Below are 20,006 nucleotides of genomic sequence, written 5' to 3' on the forward strand. Positions count from 1 at the left end.
TGGCACTGATCACCCTGGAAACAACACCTGGTCACTATGGCACTGATCACCCTGGAAACAACACCTGGTCACTATGGCACTGATCACCCTGGGAACAACACCTGGTCACTATGGCAACACACTGGTCACTATGGCACTGATCACCCTGGGAACAACACCTGGTCACTATGGCACTGATCACCCTGGAAACAACACCTGGTCACTATGGCACTGATCACACTGGGAACAACACCTGGTCACTATGGCACTGATCACCCTGGAAACAACACCTGGTCACTATGGCAACACACTGGTCACTATGGCACTGATCACCCTAAAAAATGTTTTAAATACTTCACTTTATGCACAATGAATTGAGAATATATGAAAGTTTCACTTTTTGAATTATATTACAGAAGAAAATGAACTTTTACACATTATTCTACTTCTTTGAGAAGGAGCTGTATAATATTTGCGATGCATTAAAACATTACGGGTGGGTCCGATCACGTCCTAGGTGATCATCAACTGTGACTAATAATTTAATCTGTCCAAACACGCCCCTTAGCAGAAAATGAGTTAAGCACAGTACGTACATAAATGTAGGCTTACTTAGTTACTTTACATCCACTGCCCACCCCCCGCCGCACCAGAAAGACATGTCCCTCGGCCCTCTCACCAAGTCTCGCGAAGCCAGACAATTCCAGACCGTATACGACGGAAGCATTTGAACATTGCGAGAGAGGCAACAGTCTGGCCTCACCTGAACACCATGCTGAAGTGAAGGCCCTCCTGTCGCACCAGATAGCCTCCGAATCTGTAGGAGGCGCTGTTGGCCAGGAAGATGACGCACTGGGCGAAGCCGTAGCACGCGCCGTACACGTTGGCCTTTTTCAGCGCGGCCTGGTACGGCCCGTCCAGAGTCACCTCGTACATCTCCACGAAGGTCTTCTCCTTGCCCAGGCCGGCAATGGTGCGGATGTTGCTCAACGCCTCCCCCGAAATCTGAGAGACCACGAAAAAACAACCTGGAGTTGGTTTAAACTAGGTTGGTTTGGCTGCTGCCTGCAGCCTCCACACTCTCCCCCTCCTCCTCCTCACCCTGCCTGCAGCCTCCACACTCTCCCCCCAGCCCCTCCTCACCCTGCCTGCAGCCTCCACACTCTCCCCCTCCTCCTCCTCACCCTGCCTGCAGCCTCCACACTCTCCCCCTCCTCCTCCTCACCCTGCCTGCAGCCTCCACACTCTCCCCCTCCTCCTCCTCACCCTGCCTGCAGCCTCCACCCTCTCCTCCTCCTCCTCCTCACCCTGCCTGCAGCCTCCACCCTCTCCCCCAGCCCCTCCTCACCCTGCCTGCAGCCTCCACCCTCTCCTCCTCCTCCTCCTCACCCTGCCTGCAGCCTCCACCCTCTCCCCCCAGCCCCTCCTCCTCACCCTGCCTGCAGCCTCCCCCCTCTCCCCCCAGCCCCTCCTCCTCCTCACCCTGCCTGCAGCCTCCACCCTCTCCCCCCAGCCCCTCCTCCTCACCCTGCCTGCAGCCTCCACCCTCTCCCCCCAGCCCCTCCTCCTCACCCTGCCTGCAGCCTCCACTCTCTCCCCCTCCTCCTCCTCACCCTGCCTGCAGCCTCCACCCTCTCCCCCCAGCCCCTCCTCCTCACCCTGCCTGCAGCCTCCACCCTCTCCCCCCAGCCCCTCCTCCTCACCCTGCCTGCAGCCTCCACCCTCTCCCCTTCCTCCTCCTCACCCTGCCTGCAGCCTCCACCCTCTCCCCCCAGCCCCTCCTCCTCACCCTGCCTGCAGCCTCCACCCTCTCCCCCTCCTCCTCCTCACCCTGCCTGCAGCCTCCACCCTCTCCCCCTCCTCCTCCTCACCCTGCCTGCAGCCTCCATGGCCTGCTTGTCCTGCTTGGCGAAGCCCGTCAGCATCTTGGCCTGGAAGCCGCCGGACAGCGCGATGAACGGCAGGAAGCACATGATGACCATGGTCAGCTTCCAGCTGAAGTAGAAAGCGATGATGACCGCCACGCCGATGTTGGTTAGGGAGTTGACGATCATGCCGATCTGAGAGCCGGTGGCCTGCCCATGGGTGACACCGTGACACGTTATCTTACAGAGGGTGGCCTGCCCATGGGTGACACCGTGACATGTTATGTTACAGAGGGTGGCCTGCCCATGGGTGACACCATGACACGTTATGTTACAGAGGGTGGCCTGCCCATGGGTGACACCGTGACACGTTATGTTACAGAGGGTGGCCTGCCCATGGGTGACACCATGACACGTTATGTTACAGAGGGTGGCCTGCCCATGGGTGACACCGTGACACGTTATGTTACAGAGGGTGGCCTGCCCATGGGTGACACCATGACACGTTATGTTACAGAGGGTGGCCTGCCCATGGGTGACACCATGACACGTTATGTTACAGAGGGTGGCCTGCCCATGGGTGACACCGTGACACGTTATGTTACAGAGGGTGGCCTGCCCATGGGTGACACCATGACACGTTATGTTACAGAGGGTGGCCTGCCCATGGGTGACACTGTGCAGCACATTTTGTCATAGTCTCTTGAATGGTCTTCATTTAGCTTTTAGTCACATTTTAATAATACTGGGTCAGGCTACTCACCCCCTGGACCCTGGGTCAGGCTACTCACCCCCTGGACCCTGGGTCAGGCTACTCACCCCCTGGACCTGAGTCAGGCCACTCACCCCCTGGACCCTGGGTCAGGCTACTCACCCCCTGGACCTGAGTCAGGCCACTCACCCCCTGGACCCTGGGTCAGGCTACTCACCCCCTGGACCTGAGTCAGGCCACTCACCCCCTGGACCCTGGGTCAGGCTACTCACCCCCTGGACCCTGGGTCAGGCTACTCACCCCCTGGACCCTGGGTCAGGCCACTCACCCCCTGGACCCTGGGTCAGGCTACTCACCCCCTGGACCTGCGACGCGTCGGTAGCCAGGCGCGTGGTCAGAGCACCGGGGCTGTTGCGGTGGTCGTCGAACCAGCCGACCTCCTGGCCCAGCATGGCGTGGAAACCCAGGCGGCGCAGACGCCGTGTCAGGAGCTCCCCGGACTTGGAGAAGGCGTAGCCCTGCGGGCGCAGACACGCACAAGCACACAGTATGGTATGTACATTTGCTTTGACCATATCATCATCATCATCTCATGATTCTCATCAACATTTCTCGTATCGTCTACCTGTAACATCTGGGTGAAGAAGGACGTCAGTCCAACGAAGACGAAGAACAGACAGATGCTGTCGATCTCCTTCCGTTGGACCTCTGGGTCCTGTATGGAGAATGTCTATACACACACACACACACACACACACACACACACACACACACACACGCACGCACGCACGCACGCACGCACAATATTCAATATTATTTTCCAAAAATAAGACCTTAGTCTTTTTCAAAAAATATTAGTGGACCTTCAACATTTCTAGTTGAGGACCCCTGGTATAGTTTATAGTGTCTAGTGTCTAGTTTGTAGTGTATAGTGTGTAGTGTGTAGTGTGTAGTGTGTAGTGTCTAGTGTCTAGTGTGTAGTGTGTCTTACGGCCAGGATCTGGGAGAACAGCAGGGAGTAGACGGGGTTGACCCCTCCGTTGACCGCGGCCCCCAGGGACCCGAACAGCATGTAGGGCCACTCGGGGGTGTTGTACCTCAGGATCCTGGAGACTGGAGCCGGCTCCACTCGCTCCTCCTCCTCTTCCTCCTCCAACAGAGCAGCGTTCTGGAACCAATCACAATAGAGAGAATGCACATGCATGATTTTTCCATCAGGACACGCCCCCCTCATCTAGACTGAGTGGCACAACATTGAGCAGCATGGAGTGTTGGAGTTTGGGAGCGCTCGATGGAAATCACTCCACCGGCCTGCGTACCACCTGCTTCTAAATGTCACATCATAATGCAGGAGATAGCAAAATGTTGTGTTATTGAAAACAAGCACTTCCAAACTCTGACACTTAGAGAAATAATCAAATGCAGGGCATTTCTTGACAGAAAGTAGCTCATAACATTTCTAGACCAGAAAGCAAGCTGACTGGGCCAGGCTACCCGTCCCTGTAGACAAGAAAGCACGCTGGCTGGGCCAGGCTACCCGTCCCTGTAGACAAGAAAGCACGCTGGCTGGGCCAGGCTACCCGCCCCTCTAAACCAGAAAGCACGCTGGCTGGGCCAGGCTACCCGCCCCTCTAGACCAGAAAGCACGCTGGCTGGGCCAGGCTACCCGTCCCTGTAGACAAGAAAGCACGCTGGCTGGGCCAGGCTACCCGTCCCTGTAGACAAGAAAGCACGCTGGCTGGGCCAGGCTACCCGCCCCTGTAGACCAGAAAGCAAGCTGGCTGGGCCAGGCTACCCGCCCCTCTAGACCAGAAAGCAGGAAGTAATTTGTAGATGTGAGTAGACTTAATTTAACGGACTGAACTTTTATTGGAATATTTTAATTATATAAAAACAAAAGGTCAGTGTTTGCCAGTGTGCCAGTGATCACCCTCCCATGTTGGCACCTTGCCTATGGTTGCTTCTAATCCTGTCGCGGTGTTCAGAGTATGGGTCTTATGCCGAGTCATAAGAGTATGGGTTTTAGGGGTAAGTCTCTCATTGGCTTAGATGTAGCCTATAAAGACGAGGCAGCCAATCATGAGAAAGTACACACACACACTCGTCTCCAGGATTCTCTCATCTTTTTCTAGGAAAATGTCACACACACACCTACACACACACACACACACACACACACACACACAGTGTCACGGCGTGTCGAACATTAAGGGCCTCCCTCTACAGAGTGTGTGACCGTCAGTTTGTTGACCCTCTTACACACACGCACGCACGCACACGCACACACACACACACACACACACACACACACACACACACACACGCACACGCACGCACACACACACTACAGACCTTGGTCTTGTCGGCCTGTGAAACGGAGTAGGCCCGCGGGCCCAGCTCTCCGGCCATCGGCGCTGTGGCTTCAGGGATGAGGTTGGACAGCTGAGAGCGGGACCTCTGACGGATGGACGCCCTGCAGCACGCACACACACACACACACACACACACACACACACACACACACGCACACACACACACACACACACACACACACACGCACGCACACACACACAAACACGAGCACGCACGCACACACACACACAGGACACACAAGAACACACACACGCGCACACAAACACAGCACACGCAAGATTAAAGCTACAAATGTATTTTCTCACCATGGCATTAACTGCAGGTGTAACTGGTGTGTGGCCACACACACACCCACATGCACACACACACCCACACACACACACACACACACACAGACACACACACACACACACACACACACACACACACACACACATATACAGTATATACTGTATTCGTTACAGTACCTCAGACTGGCCCGGTAGCTTCCCGCGCGGGACAGGTTCAGCCTCTCTGTTCGCTCCTCTGTGTCCGCCACTGTTTGAACACAGACACACAACAGTCACATGATGCAGAGGTAGAGGGGGTCCACGGGGGTCCACGGGGGTCCACCTACTGTATGCTTTCTATGGGAGATGGCCGCGAAAAATACTTTGCTTGCTTTATACCTTGCTCTCGTTTCCATAATTAAATAATCCATCGCGTTCATATCTTGAACGAGAGGCGGATGAGAATTCAGAAATGAAGAGCTTAGTATATCCATCAGATCAAAACCCTGGAGAGCGCCCTGGATTAGGAGATACGAGGCATTCTTTCTGCCGCGGTAAACAGGGAAGTGAACGGGACCGCGCATGAACGTATAGAGCGAAGCGTATACACGGTGGCCTTAAGAGTCCAACTAAAAAAACAAAACAGAATATTCTTCTTCTTGTTTGGTATCATTGAAGATGCCCTAGGACGTGTACTGTACACACCCTAGGACGTGTACACACCCTAGGACGTGTACACACCCTAGGACGTGTACACACCCTAGGACGTGTACACACCCTAGGACGTGTACACACCCTAGAACGTGTACTGTACACACCCTAGGACGTGTACACACCCTAGGACGTCGTGTACACACCCTAGGACGTGTACACACCCTAGGACGTGTACTGTACACACCCTAGGACGTGTACACCCGTCATTACAGCCCGCCGGTTGGGTTGCTTATACGACGGTTCCACACGTCCTATACGGACTAAATGTGTTAACCGTTCCACTCACTCTCTCGGGCCTTCTCGTTGAGGGCCTTGTCGCCCTGGCTCTGCAGGGTGACCAGGGTGAAGTACACGCCCTTCCTCTCCAGCAGCTCCTCGTGTCTGCCTCGCTCCACCGCCCGGCCGCGCTCGAAGCCCACGATCACGTCCGCGTTCTTGATGGTGGAGAGACGGTGGGCCACGGAGATGGTCGTGCGACCCAGGCGAACCTGCATGCGCGCACGCGAAAAGAATTTATGATATAAATGAGTGGAATAATATACACTGAAGAAGGAGAGTTAGAAACATCATGTTTAACCCATTTTGGACGAGAAAACCCCTTAATTCGGCCCAAAGCTTATTGATACCGGATCCTAATCCAGGGTTAGGGGGTATAGGGTACCTTATCCAGGGTTAGGGGGTAGGGGTTAGGGGGTAGGGTACCTTATCCAGGGTTAGGGGTTAGGGGGTAGGGGGTAGGGGTTAGGGGGTAGGGTACCTTATCCAGGGCCTGCTGGACCACGGCCTCACTCTCGTTGTCCAGGGCGGACGTGGCCATGTCCAGCAGCAGCAGGCGAGGGTTCCTGACCAGGGCGCGGGCGATGGCGATGCGCTGCTTCTGGCCGCCGCTCATCTGCCCGCCGCCCTCCCCCACCAGGGTGTCGAACTTCTGCAGAACATCGTTCAGCCCAGAGGCCAGAGATGTTATGGATGCCCGGCAGGAATGAACCGCTTTTGGTGTTTTTATAAGCATTATGTTATACTTTAGCAGATCTACAAGCTCGTATCGCGGCACTCGGTGCCGCGCTACGAGCTTGTAGATCTGCAATTTTATCTTTTTAATCTTGAAAATGTGCCTCAAATCTTTGAATATATCTCTGCTGTCGGGAGGAAACCTCTCAACTCCAAAATGTTCATTTTTTCGGGAAATTAAAAATATACATTTTTCAGGAAATTAAGAAAACCTTATATTTTTAAAACAAAGCAATACAGCCTCATCAAAGTTGTTGTTGTGACTTTATATGTTGTCAATTACTTCCATGCGAGGGGGAGAGGTAGTGGAGTTAGACAGTTTGAGGGTCCAATGGAGTTAAGAGGTTTTGCCTTAAAGAACTTTTTTTGTGGGACCGTAGCCTATAATGCAGGTCAAACTGCATGGGGTCCTTGAAATGAAAATGGTTGTGAATCAAAACCCCAGGGGGTCCCTGGCATATCTTTTCAAATGGGGGTCCGGCAGGCTAATTAGTGACAATTTTGGGGTCCTTGACATGTCAGACGTAAACTGTATATGCATTCTCCCAGAAGCCTCCTAGCTCGCCTCCTAGCTCGTCTCCTAGCTCCTCTCCTAGCTCCTCTCCTAGCTCCTCTCCTACCTGCGGGAGGTCCATGATGAAGTTGTAGGCGTTGGCCTCCTTGGTGGCTCGGACCACATCGTCCAATGAGACGTCGGGACGGCCGTAGCGGATGTTCTCGGCGATGGTGGTGGCGAATAGCACAGGCTCCTGTTCCACGACGCCCATGAGCGAGCGCAGCCATTGGATGTTCAGACCTCTGATGTCATGGCCGTCCAGAGTCACCTGACACACAATTTACAGTTCAGGCATTTTGGGGTCGTTGGATGAGCGTTGGATGAGCGTTGGATGTGTGGAACCTACCATGCCCTCTTTGGGGTCGTAGAAGCGTTGGATGAGCTGAATGGCGGTGCTCTTGCCCGCTCCGCTAGGCCCCACGAAGGCCGTGGTCTCACCAGACTTGACCGCCACGCTGAGCTGGTCTAGGATCTGCGAACATACAATAATAACAATAATGACCGCCACGCTGAGCTGGTCTAGGATATAACGGTCTAGGATATATGGCGTGTTCCTTCCACGCGCTACGTCCGGCCGGGGAAACTCCTCCCTGCTGTCAGGTGAAAAGAAGCAGCTTGGACTCCTCATGCATAGAAGGAAGCATGAGGTCAGTCCGCTGCTCTCCCCAGGCTGGCAGAGGAAGTGTATAGCGCCCATTTTCATCTTTCGCGCAGACGAAATGAAAGCCTGGGTATCGAGGCTATAGCGCCCAGGATAACATTAGATAATTGACACTGGGTGAAAAAAATGGGTTGAGAAATCGTGGGATAAAAAAAGAAAAGAAAAATAAAGTAATAGTTGAAGCAGTGGTTCCCAAACGTTTTCACGTCCAGGACCCCCAAATTGACACGAATTAGCCGCTCGGACCCCCCATTTGAAGAGACATGCCATAAGAGAAGATTTTTACGGCTCTAGCCGTGATTCTCAACAAGTTTAGGACCCCCAGTTTGACGTGCATTAGTCTACGGACCCCCATTTAATGGCATTTCTATCTCTGGGACCCCCAATTTATATTGTAAAATCAATGTTAATTTAACTCCGAGTGTACAAATGGAACCATATGGACCCGTTATGGTCCCATACGGGTCCATTTATAGCTGGGGACCCTCGGGAACTCCCTCAAGGTCCCCTGGGGGTCCCCGGACCCCACTTTGGGAACCACCGGGTTAAAGGTCACGTACCTTGACCTCTGGCCTGGCGGGATAGTGGAAGGTCACGTTGTGGAACTCGATGTCACCTTTGACCTTATCCAGGGTGTACCCAGCCTCGGAGAAGCAGTCGATCTCTGGCTCCTGACAGGGACAGGGAGAAGATTGACAGGTGTCACTCAAAACGCTCCTGACTGCAGTGACAGGTAGAAGGTTGACATTTGTTCATGTCATGTGAAAGCAGGGAATCATAGCTTCAAATTGACATATTGGTTGTTCAGTCTGACCCACCAGTTTTGGAGATATGGCTTATAGAGTAATGTCTTGCAGAGAAACAGCGAGTTGAGAAAACAGGCTTTAAAGGTTCACTTCTGTGGACTCTAATATTACACCTAGCTACATGTTTAAGCATTTATTTCATATTGACATGTCTTCTGTAGTCTCTAACATCACACCTATATAGCTACATGTTTAAGCAATTACATGTACATTTCAGCTCTGACAATTATTCCAGACATGCTCTAGTATGTGAAGAGTCTACCTGTGCTATTAACTAAAAAAAATAAAAATAAAAGCTGGGATTTGCGTGATGGCAGGCTCTCAGTCAAATCTGGTCACAATGAATCCCGGCGGGAATTGTGTTAAATATGGTCCACGCGGTGAAACCTGACGGACGGTGAAATGCTGCCTCTCTCTCACCCTCTCGATGGTCTCGAAGATGATGGTGGCTGCTCCTCTCCCCGAGGCGAACGCTTCCAGACACGGCGAGGCCTGGCCCAGGTTCATGGCCGCTATCAACACGCCGAAGAACACCTGCGTGAAGAACACGTGGAAAAGGGGGACCGCATGTATAATTCAGACGGGGCACTATAGTCCGACATGTGTCCGCATGTACGTCGGACTATAGCGTCTGCTCCCGTGCTTGCGGTTACGGTCGGGTTAGGAGGTGGGTGGTCATTTTGTCGGACCAATGACTAAAGAAGTGTTGATTCCGTCGACTAAAACTGTGACGAAAAATGTCTGTCGGCTATACCTTTTTTCACTGACGAAAACTAAATGGAAACTAAATGAAAACTATAAGCTACGATGACTAAAACTAAGACTAAATGTACAGACAATTTTGTCAACAAATAAAAACTAGACTAAAATGTGAGGGAGGGACTATAGTGGAGAAGAGATCCAGTAGAAGTCATTTTACACTTGGTTGCATGCTGAAAATAGCCGATCTACAAGCTCACAACGCGCCACAGCGCGACGCGTTGTGATCTTGTAGATCGGCTATTTTCAGCAAGTGTGAAATCAGTCATTATACGACGGCATCAAGGCCCGCCGAAATACATCTTAGTCGACTAAATCAACCACCTATACCTGCAGCAGTGTACCAGGTGAGTACTCCTTGGTGTCCACCACCTACCTGCAGCTGCAGTGTACCAGGTGAGTACTCCTTGGTGTCTCCACCTACCTGCAGCAGTGTACCAGGTGAGTACTCCTTGGTGTCTCCACCTACCTGCAGCAGTGTACCAGGTGAGTACTCCTTGGTGTCTCCACCTACCTGCAGCAGTGTACCAGGTGAGTACTCCTTGGTGTCTCCACCTACCTGCAGCAGTGTACCAGGTGAGTACTCCTTGGTGTCCACCACCAGCGCTGATCCGTACCAGAAGGCCAGCGCGTAACACAGGAAGATGATGAACCACATGTAGCCCGTGAAGAAGCCCATGATCAGACCCTTCCTGATGCCCCAGCGCTGAGCCCACACCAGGTTCCTGTCGTACCTGGAAGGAGGAGGGGGGGAGCTAATGTTAAATAAATGGTAAATGGTGCATTTATATAGCGCCTTTATCCAAGGCGCTTTACATAAAGATTGTGCATTACATTCACCCATTCACACACCGATGGCGGCAGAAACCATGCAAGGCAGCAACCAGCACATCAGGAGCAATTAGGGGTTGAGTGTCTTGCTCAAGGACACTTTGACACTATAACTCTGGGGGGAGGCCACAGGGTTCGAACTGGGAACCTTGTGGTTACCATCCAGCCACTCTACCCCTGAGCCACCGCCGCCCCCTAGTGGCCACTCTACCTCATAAACCAACGCCACCCCTACTATAGGTCAACTCTCACCTCTCCACCTCCTTCTTCTCCCCACCGAAAGCCGCCACCGTCCTGATGGAGGAGAGCACCTCGTCAGCCACGGCCCCGGCCTTGGCGTAGGCCTGGAGCTCCATGCCGGTCAGCTTAGCCACGAACTGGAGGCGGAGGAGAGAGAACAGAACCTTATGGTCTGTCTTTAACCCGTTTAGACCTGAGGCTAGATTCTATACGCATGTCTTCTAAATCCTGACAGTTTTCTGAATATAACCCTATGTTTCTATGTCAGTCGTTCTCAAACATTTTCATGTCAAGGAGCCCCGAAAATATATGTAATTGCCCGCCAACCTCCATCTGAAAATAGATGGCAAAAATAGAAGCAAAGATTCGAGTTAAAAACGTTCGCTCTGAAAGAATATACATTCCAATGATTTGCGGCGCATTTTCACGATTTTTAGAGGAGAGGAGAGGAGAGGAGAGGAGAGGAGAGGAGAGGAGAGGAGAGGAGAGGAGGAGAGGAGTCCTCACCAGGGCCATTAGCCCGGCTCCCACGCCGATCAGCGGGCTGACGGCGATGATGACCAGCGTGAGCTTCCATCCCCTGACGAAGCCCATGCAGAACCCACACACGAAGGTGGTGAACCTCTGGATGAAGATGCTCACCTGGTCCGCTATGGCGTCGTTGATCTTGTTGATGTCACTGCGTCGCAGAGAGAGAGGAAACACAGTCACAATGTAGAGATGTCACGATACTGTATCGGCATCGGCCCTTATTTGTCATATCGGGTCTTATCGGTATATCGGCGAATATATGCCAGTCTAACCACCGATCCGAGATAGGGGTAAGGGGTCGACAATATAATAATAATAATAATAATAATAAAACTTTATAAAAAACTTTATTTATATAGCACCTTTTGTAGATCGGCTATTTTCAGCAAGGGTAAAAACAGTCATTACGATGGCATCAAGGCTAGACAAAATACATTCTAGTTGCCTAAATCAACTGTAGATTTAGTCGACAAAAATCTTATGATAATATTTAGTCGACTAAAACCAGACTAACACTAAAAACATTCCGGGTGACTGAAACTAAATTAAAACTATTCAAGAGACTAATGACTAAAACATAAAAACCAAAATCTGCTGCCAAAAACACTGAATTCACAACCAAATATAACAATCAACAAACAAACACTGTGATAGTAAATACTCAGTTTTACTTGTTTTCAATAACACAACATTTTGCTGCCTCCTGCATTATGTGACATTTAGAAGCAGGTGGTACGCAGGACGGTTGAGTGATTTCCAACGAGCGTTCCCAAACTCCAACACTCCATGCTGCTCAATGCTGTGCCACTCAGTCTAGATGAGGGGGGCGTATGGACGAATTGATTGAGGCCAGATCAAGTCAAACCAAGACTAGTCACATCTGACCCAGAAATATCACCTGATTTCAACAAACATACATTTTACCCACTAAGACGGACGTCCCTGGATGAATCAGAGAGAGTCCGATTAGAGGCCAGATCAACTTAAGTCACATCATAACTAGTCAGATCTGGCCCAGAATAATCTATATTATTGCGAACGCAATGAGCACTAACTATGAGACCTAGCAGATCATGTCTGTCTGTCTGTCTGTGTGTCTGTCCCGCTGTTACGTCACCATGACTCAGCCATAACAATATAAGGAGTCCCCAAAGCAGCTATACGTCCAAAACCCAAATATGTGCGCGTCTTACTTGTTTAAACTGGTGAAGACGTCCTAGGAAATGACGTAAAGATCATCCCCATATGGGCTGTGATCTGGCCTATAGTCCTGAAGGTAAAGATCATCCCCATATGGGCTGTGATCTGACCTAGTCCTGAACGTAAAGATCATCCCCATATGGGCTGTGATCTGACCTAGTCCTGAACGTAAAGATCATCCCCATATGGGCTGTGATCTGACCTAGTCCTGAACGTAAAGATCATCCCCATATGGGCTCACTCAGACATGACTCACTCTGACATGACTCACTGTAACATGACTCACTCTGACATGACTCACTCTGACATGACTCACTCTGACTTGACTCACTGTGACATGACTCACTGTGACATGACTCACTGTGACATAACTCACTCTGACATGACTCACTCTGACATGCGGGTGTTCAGCTCCCCGACGGAGTTGCAGTCGAACCAGCCGATCTCCATCCTCATCACCTTGCTGAAGTACAGCTTCCTGATGATCTGGATCTGTCTGGCGGCCGACGTCACCCACATGGAAATCTAAACAGACAGACAGACAGACAGACAGACAGACAGACAGACAGACAGACAGACAGACAGACAGACAGACAGACAGACAGAATATGATTATGTTCGTTGGTGGAAAGGTAGAGAAAAGGCAGACACACTGACACAGTCAACAAAAATGTCAAGAAGGGACTAGTAGACAAGATATCCAGTATAAGTCATTTTACACTTGGTTGCATGCTGAAAATAGCAGATCTATACAAGCTGCCATTTACGATGGCATCAGGGCCCTCACCTCAGTTGTCTGGACGGGGTAAGCTGTCCGTCCTTTCCCTCTACCAACTCGCCCAAGTACAGACAACTCACCCCGCCATGTCAGAAAGAGAAGACAACTCACCGGCGTGAGTTGTCCAGTATTCAATACATCTACCCAACCTAATTTTAGTTTCACACAAGCAGCCCAGGTGCTGTAATTGGTCAACAGTCAGTGACCTCACAGCCCGAGGCGGGGACTGAGGACCGAGCAGAGCCTTCGATAGGCTCTGAATCAAGCAGGCGTGTCACTCATGCCAGCTGTCAATCACCCAATTTAATAAATACTGATTTAGGCTGTTAAAAATAAAGATATGCCCTTTAGAATCACCTGTAGTGATTTTGATTGTGATAGCCAGGCTGAATGTACCAACTCTTATAACAACACCTCTACTGTTTATCTAAAGAAAGGTACAAATGAATACTCATCCAATACTTTCTCCAGTACGGTTGTCAACATACGGTATTTATTTTTCCTTTTTTTTCTCTCCTTTATTTACCCAGGTAAGTAGCTGAGCACAAGTGCTCATTTTCAAGTTTAGAATATACATTTTCTAGTTTAGAATATAAATTATTTATCTACTTACTTACTTATCTAAAATGTATAGGCTATATACATTTTTGTCAACTTTCTTCAAAAAGATATAGGGAGGGCTGAGTCCGACTAGTGCCTTCCTAACATTTTAGTATTTGTTGACGAAATTGTCAGTATATTTAGTCATAGTTTTAGTCAACATGGCTTTGTTTTTATGTAGTTTTTGTCAGTGAAAAAAGGTAGTCGATGAAACATTTTCGTCATAGTTTTAGCCGACGAAAACAACATTGCTGTCTCTGCCTGCCTGCCCTACAACTCCTACCGTGGATGGAGGAAATATTAATTCAAATGTCGTGTTCCAATTAGTACAGTCCCGTGGATGGAGGAAATATTAATTCAAATGTCGTGTTCCAATTAGTACAGTCAACATTTAGCAATAACGATGTTGATACAGACCTGAAAGTATCCCAGCACGAACACAGCCAGTCCGATGCCAACATAATAGAAGGCGAAATTGGTCATCTCATATTCAATGTCCAGGATTCTGTAAAAATCACAAATCAGGGTTTAAATCACTTAATCCATTCTGGGCGGGAACCCCTTTTGGTGTTTTAAAGCAGTATGTTATACTTTAGCTATTGACAAATAGCAGATACTACAAGCTCATAGCGCGGCACCGAGTGGTGTGCTACGAGCTTGTAGATCTGCTTTTTTCTTCTTTTTTTTATCGTGAAAATGTGCCTCAAATCTTTGAATATATATTCTTTCAGCGCGAACGTTTTTAACTCAAATCTTTGCTTCCGGGAGGGGTCCCTGGAACAACATATTTTCAGATGGGGGAAAAATACATTTTCGCGGTCCTTGCTATGAAATATTGAGCACCACTGATATATTGGAAACATATGGTATTTAATGATTTATAGGAGACCATTTCCCCCCCCCCCCCCAATTTGGACGACTCCACAACGTACCCACAGGAGCGCCCCTCCAGAGGCTCCGGCAGCGAGTGGTTCCACGCCGAGCCGTTCAACGACTCCCATCCCGACTGGTTGAGGAAGGCGTAGGTCTGGCCGTAGGCCTATGGGTGGAGGGATGGAGATCGTTACATCGTACTGATAACGACCACCGTATCGTCTGGCCGTAGGCCTATGGGTGGAGGGATGGAGATCGTTACATCGTATTGATAACGACCACAGTAGGCCTATGGGTGGAGGGATGGAGATCGTTACATCGTATTAATAACGACCACCGTATCGTCTGGCCCTAGGCCTATGGGTGGAGGGATGGAGATCGTTACATCGTATCGATAACGACCACCGTATCGTCTGGCCGTAGGCCTATGGGTGGAGGGATGGAGATCGTTACATCGTATTAATAACGACCACCGTATCGTCTGGCCGTAGGCCTATGGGTGGAGGGATGGAGATCGTTACATCGTATTAATAACGACCACCGTATCGTCTGGCCGTAGGCCTATGGGTGGAGGGATGGAGATCGTTACATCGTATCGATAACGACCACCGTATCGTCTGGCCGTAGGCCTATGGGTGGAGGGATGGAGATCGTTACATTGTATTGATAACCATAGACATATATAAAGGCTATAGATGGCTCAAGGCGGAGTCTCTGACGTAGTTCACCCGGCGGCCATCTTGCTTCAGGGCTACAGTACAGTATAAATTATGTTCAATGGCAGCTCAAACTAAAACAGTCATATAACTCGCTCAAATGTTGACGTATTTACAAACGGGTTGGTTTATTACAAACGTGTCAACGTGGCTATGATTCAGGACGCTTATCTGCTTAATTTTATTTTTAAGTATGCAGATGTCTCTGTTACATGGATGGTCAGGAGCAATCAGGGGTTCAGAGTCTTGCTCAAGGACACTTCGACACTAACTCTGGGGGAGCACACAGGGTTCGAACTGGCAACCTTGCGGTTACCATCCAGCCACCTGAGCCACCGCCGCCCCCCGGGTATCAATATGCTTGTTATCCAGGGTTTTTTTCCCGGTTCTGGGGTTTGGATTTCCATCCCTACCTGGGTGTATATAGTTCTGGGGTTCTGGGGTTTGTAGTTCTATACCTGGGTGTAGTTCTGGGGTTCTGGGGTTTGTAGTTCTATACCTGGGTGTAGTTCTGGGGTTTGTAGTTCTATACCTGGGTGTAGTTCTGGGGTTCTGGGGTTTGTAGTTCTACCTGGGTGTAGTTCTGGGGTTCTGGGGATTGTAGTTTTATACCTGGGTGTATAATAGTTCTGGGGTTTGTAATTCTACCTGGGTGTAGTTCTGGGGTTCTGGGGTTTGTAGTTCTATACCTGGGTGTAGTTCTGCTTCCACTGGATGGTGTTGTTGAAGCACTCCTTCCTGTCGTCACTCAGCTCGTTGAGTTCGATGTCGTAGTCGATGAAGGTGTCGGTGAGCATCCCGAACACCAGCAGCATGAGAGGCTGGGCGGAGCCGTGGAGCACGGCGCACACGCTGCCCACGACCATCCTCAGCACCTCCCGGGAGCTGGCGAAGCGGAACTGCCCCGCGCACGCACACATGCGCACGTACACACGCACGTACAGGCGCACACGCAAACACACACACACACACACACACACACACACACACACACACACACACACACACACACACACACACACACACACACACACACACACACACACACACACACACACAAAAACAATAAATATATTAGGACTATAACCCATTCTGACCTGAGATCAGATTCATACGAGGTTTCCACTGGACACACACTGGTCTGATTACGCCATTCTGACCTGAGATCAGATTAAAAAAATGTCAGTCGTTCTTCGATTTTTCAAAAATATAGCAGACCTTGTAGATCTGCTATTTTTCAATAGCTAAAGCACGACATGATGCTAATACCAAAATGGGTTCCCGTTCAGAATGGGATAAGGTACATTTTGAGATAATAGTTGGACAGAAAGCAGAGCTGGAGAAGGAATCAAAGAAGAAGTTGGCTTTATGCCAGTGGTTTGGTGCAAAACTTTCCCATGTCAAGGACCCCCACATTGACACTATTTAGCCCCGCTGACCCCCACTTTATATGCCTGCATGCAGGGACCCCCATGAGAGAAGATCTTTAAGGCTTTAGCGGTGATTCTCAACCCGTTTAATTTCAAGGACGCCTCGGTTTGACATGCATTATAAGCTACAGAACCCCATTTAATGGCATTTATATCTTTGAGACCCCCAATTCTTATTGCAAAAATCCATATTAATTTAACTCTGAGAGTGTACATACAGATGGAACCAGGGTCCATTTGGTTCCATTTGTACACTCTCAGAGTGTCAAATAATTGTAGTGTAGGAGTGAAAATACAATATTTGCCTCAGAGATTCACAGTGGAGTACTTGAGTAAATGTATACTTCCGTTACTTTCCACCACTTGAGTAGTAGTAGGCTAAGATTAAAGTATATGTGGGCTCCAGTGAAATAAGCACTATACAGTACAGCCTTACCAGCTGAAAGAAACCAATCCTGATCGCCGGCACCTCTTTCTTCTCCTGGGCTCTGCGAGAAAAAAGACAAAAGTGAAAGAACAGTGACTATAAGTGACTAGAACAGTGCCACAGTGTTAGAGTGTTAGAGGGGCAGGTGCTGCCATCCCGTTAAGAGGGGCACTTTTGGACAAAAATGTCGAAAGTATCTATAGCAGATCTACAAGCTCTCAACACGTCGCAGCGCAATTTTCCGGGGGCGCAACCCAGCACTCTTTAGCTAGTGGAGATGCATGTATAACGACATGGATTTCTAAACAAGTTTGTTCAAAGTAAAATGGTGCGTTCCAAGTTCAGGAGACTTCGGAAAAAAAGCAATTCTCCTGAATGCTGCCTTCCTTCCCTCCGGCATGGAAAGGAGAGGAGGGCATTTTGCATTTCTTTCACCATTTAGTAGATGCTGCATTCGTGGTCTGGAGAGGACAGTTATTTTACAGACGGCATCAAGGCCCGCCAAAACACATTTTAGTCGACTAAATAAACTGTAGATTTAGTCAACTAAAATATTACGCTATTTAGTCGACTAAAACTAGACTAACACTAACACATTCCAGGTGACTAAAATGTGACTAAATGAAAACTGTTCAAGAGACTATAATGACTAAAACTAAAATAAAGAAATTCTGTCAAACACAACGCTGCATAACTTCCACCTACTTGTCATTTTCCTTGGGGGTCGACATGGTCCTGCATTACAGCCAAACACAAAGAACGACACTTTGTTTAAATCCCTCATACAACAATATACAATATACTCTGAAAGACACAAAGTATACTTGAATATACACACAGTATAGTAGCCTAAAATACTTACATATAGGAGCCATTTGGTTCTGCAGCACGAGAAGAAAGAAACACAAGTTTAGATGTTTTACATTTATATGTTGGCATTTAGGGATGTCCCGTTTCTGATCCGATCCTGATACCACAATGTCTGTGTTAACCGATACCAGAGAATAATATATATAATAATAATGCAAAAGAAAATATATATTTTATAGCTAATCTAGCTATATATCTGGTGTTGTGTTTATAGCAGACTCCTCGCTCAATTCTGCACTTGCAGTTTGGGGTAACTCCAAATCAAAACTCCACATGCCCCAACATTTTATGTACCTGCCATAGTGTCGACCCCTTACCCCTGGTCGGTGGTTAGACTGGTATATTCGCCGATACCGATATGACCTGATATGGCAGTGAGCCACTCTGCTACACTATGAACACTAAAACATTCCAGATGACTAAAATGTGATGACCAAAACTAAATGAAAACTATTCAAGAGACTATATAAATGACTGAAACTAAAATAAAAAAATGTTGCGGTCAAAATCAACACTGTATATATGACAGTCCCTGTACCTTATTAATCTCATTAATAATATATAAATGTACCTTCATCTGACAGCTGGTAGCCATCGTTGTCCTGTCCCAGCTTCTTGATGCTTCGTAGCTTCACTGACCCGGCCGGCATCTTGACACATCTACAATTTAAATGTAACAGTTTGCCACATCAGCCACATCTACTATACAGTCACATAACAGTTAACAGTCACATAACAGTTCATGTTATATTTGTTATGGAGGGACAGACAGTAGGCTGACAGGGAAATGGGGAGAGAGAGATGGGGGGGAGACATGCAGTAAAGGCCGTCGGGATCGGGAGTCGAACCCGCGGCACACTGCCAGACTACCCCTCCCCCAGAAGCAAAGATTTGAGTTAAAAACGTAACCTATTGTATTGTTGATGATTTGATTTTGTACCTGGTTTTAACCTCTTGTAAACTGTTCCCTTTTCTCTTTCACAGGGACAGTTTTCAACCTGCAATATGTTTCTTGATACTTTATTTAATAATATTACCATTTGTATACTGTCATGATTAATATGGATTATTATGATTTTTTTCTTATTACTTTGCACGGGTGTTGTATTGAGGCTCTGAGCCACTCTGCTACACTATAGCTCCACCATCAGGCTGTGAGCCACTCTGCTACACTATAGCGCCACCATCAGGCTGTGAGCCACTCTGCTACACTATAGCGCCACCATCAGGCTGTGAGCCACTCTGCTACACTATAGCGCCACCATCAGGCTGTGAGCCACTCTGCTACACTATAGCGCCACCATCAGGCTGTGAGCCACTCTGCTACACTATAGCGCCACCATCAGGCTGTGAGCCACTCTGCTACACTATAGCACCACCATCAGGCTGAGGCTCTGAGCCACTCTGCTACACTATAGCGCCACCATCAGGCTGTGAGCCACTCTGCTACACTATAGCGCCACCATCACCATATATGTGACCAGATTTGACTGCCATCACGCAAATTCCAGAGGAGAAAAACTATTTTTTCCCTTTTTTTTCAAAATGAGTTAATATCACAGGCAGAGTGCATGTCTGAAATAAGTGTCAGAGCTGAAATGTAAATATGAAATAAATGCTTAAGCATGTAGCTAGGTGTAATGTTAGAGACCACAGAAGACATGTAAATATGAAATAAATGCTTAAACATGTAGCTATGTGTAATGTTAGAGACCACAGCAGTGAACCTTTCAAGCCTGTTTTCTTTCTCTGCAAGACATTACTCTATAAGCCATATCTCCAAAACTGGGTCAAACTGAATTAAC

At 48.8% G+C, this 20,006-nt stretch overlaps 1 protein-coding gene across 1 annotated transcript in view; it reads right to left on the minus strand.

Annotated features, from left to right (window-relative positions):
- LOC308311488 (bile salt export pump-like) overlaps window positions 1-18,851 on the minus strand; it is a gene marked incomplete at both ends in the record, with an annotated part of 24,112 nt that extends 5,261 nt beyond the window's left edge. Inside the window, 24 exon segments of the mRNA XM_080758177.1 lie at window positions 743-984; window positions 1,851-2,054; window positions 2,913-3,074; window positions 3,182-3,286; window positions 3,548-3,724; window positions 4,909-5,029; window positions 5,397-5,466; window positions 6,199-6,400; window positions 6,670-6,840; window positions 7,544-7,747; window positions 7,826-7,951; window positions 8,701-8,811; window positions 9,367-9,480; window positions 10,265-10,439; window positions 10,789-10,913; window positions 11,284-11,455; window positions 12,899-13,032; window positions 14,303-14,413; window positions 14,415-14,432; window positions 16,164-16,373; window positions 17,341-17,392; window positions 18,037-18,066; window positions 18,194-18,212; window positions 18,773-18,851. Coding sequence (XP_080614303.1) covers window positions 743-984; window positions 1,851-2,054; window positions 2,913-3,074; window positions 3,182-3,286; window positions 3,548-3,724; window positions 4,909-5,029; window positions 5,397-5,466; window positions 6,199-6,400; window positions 6,670-6,840; window positions 7,544-7,747; window positions 7,826-7,951; window positions 8,701-8,811; window positions 9,367-9,480; window positions 10,265-10,439; window positions 10,789-10,913; window positions 11,284-11,455; window positions 12,899-13,032; window positions 14,303-14,413; window positions 14,415-14,432; window positions 16,164-16,373; window positions 17,341-17,392; window positions 18,037-18,066; window positions 18,194-18,212; window positions 18,773-18,851 — 3,134 coding nt within the window.
- Between the last annotated feature and the right edge of the window lie 1,155 nt (window positions 18,852-20,006).

The sequence above is a fragment of the Protomyctophum bolini genome (assembly GCF_963924005.1).
Source record: "Protomyctophum bolini genome assembly, chromosome: 24".
Lineage (NCBI taxonomy): Eukaryota > Metazoa > Chordata > Actinopteri > Myctophiformes > Myctophidae > Protomyctophum > Protomyctophum bolini.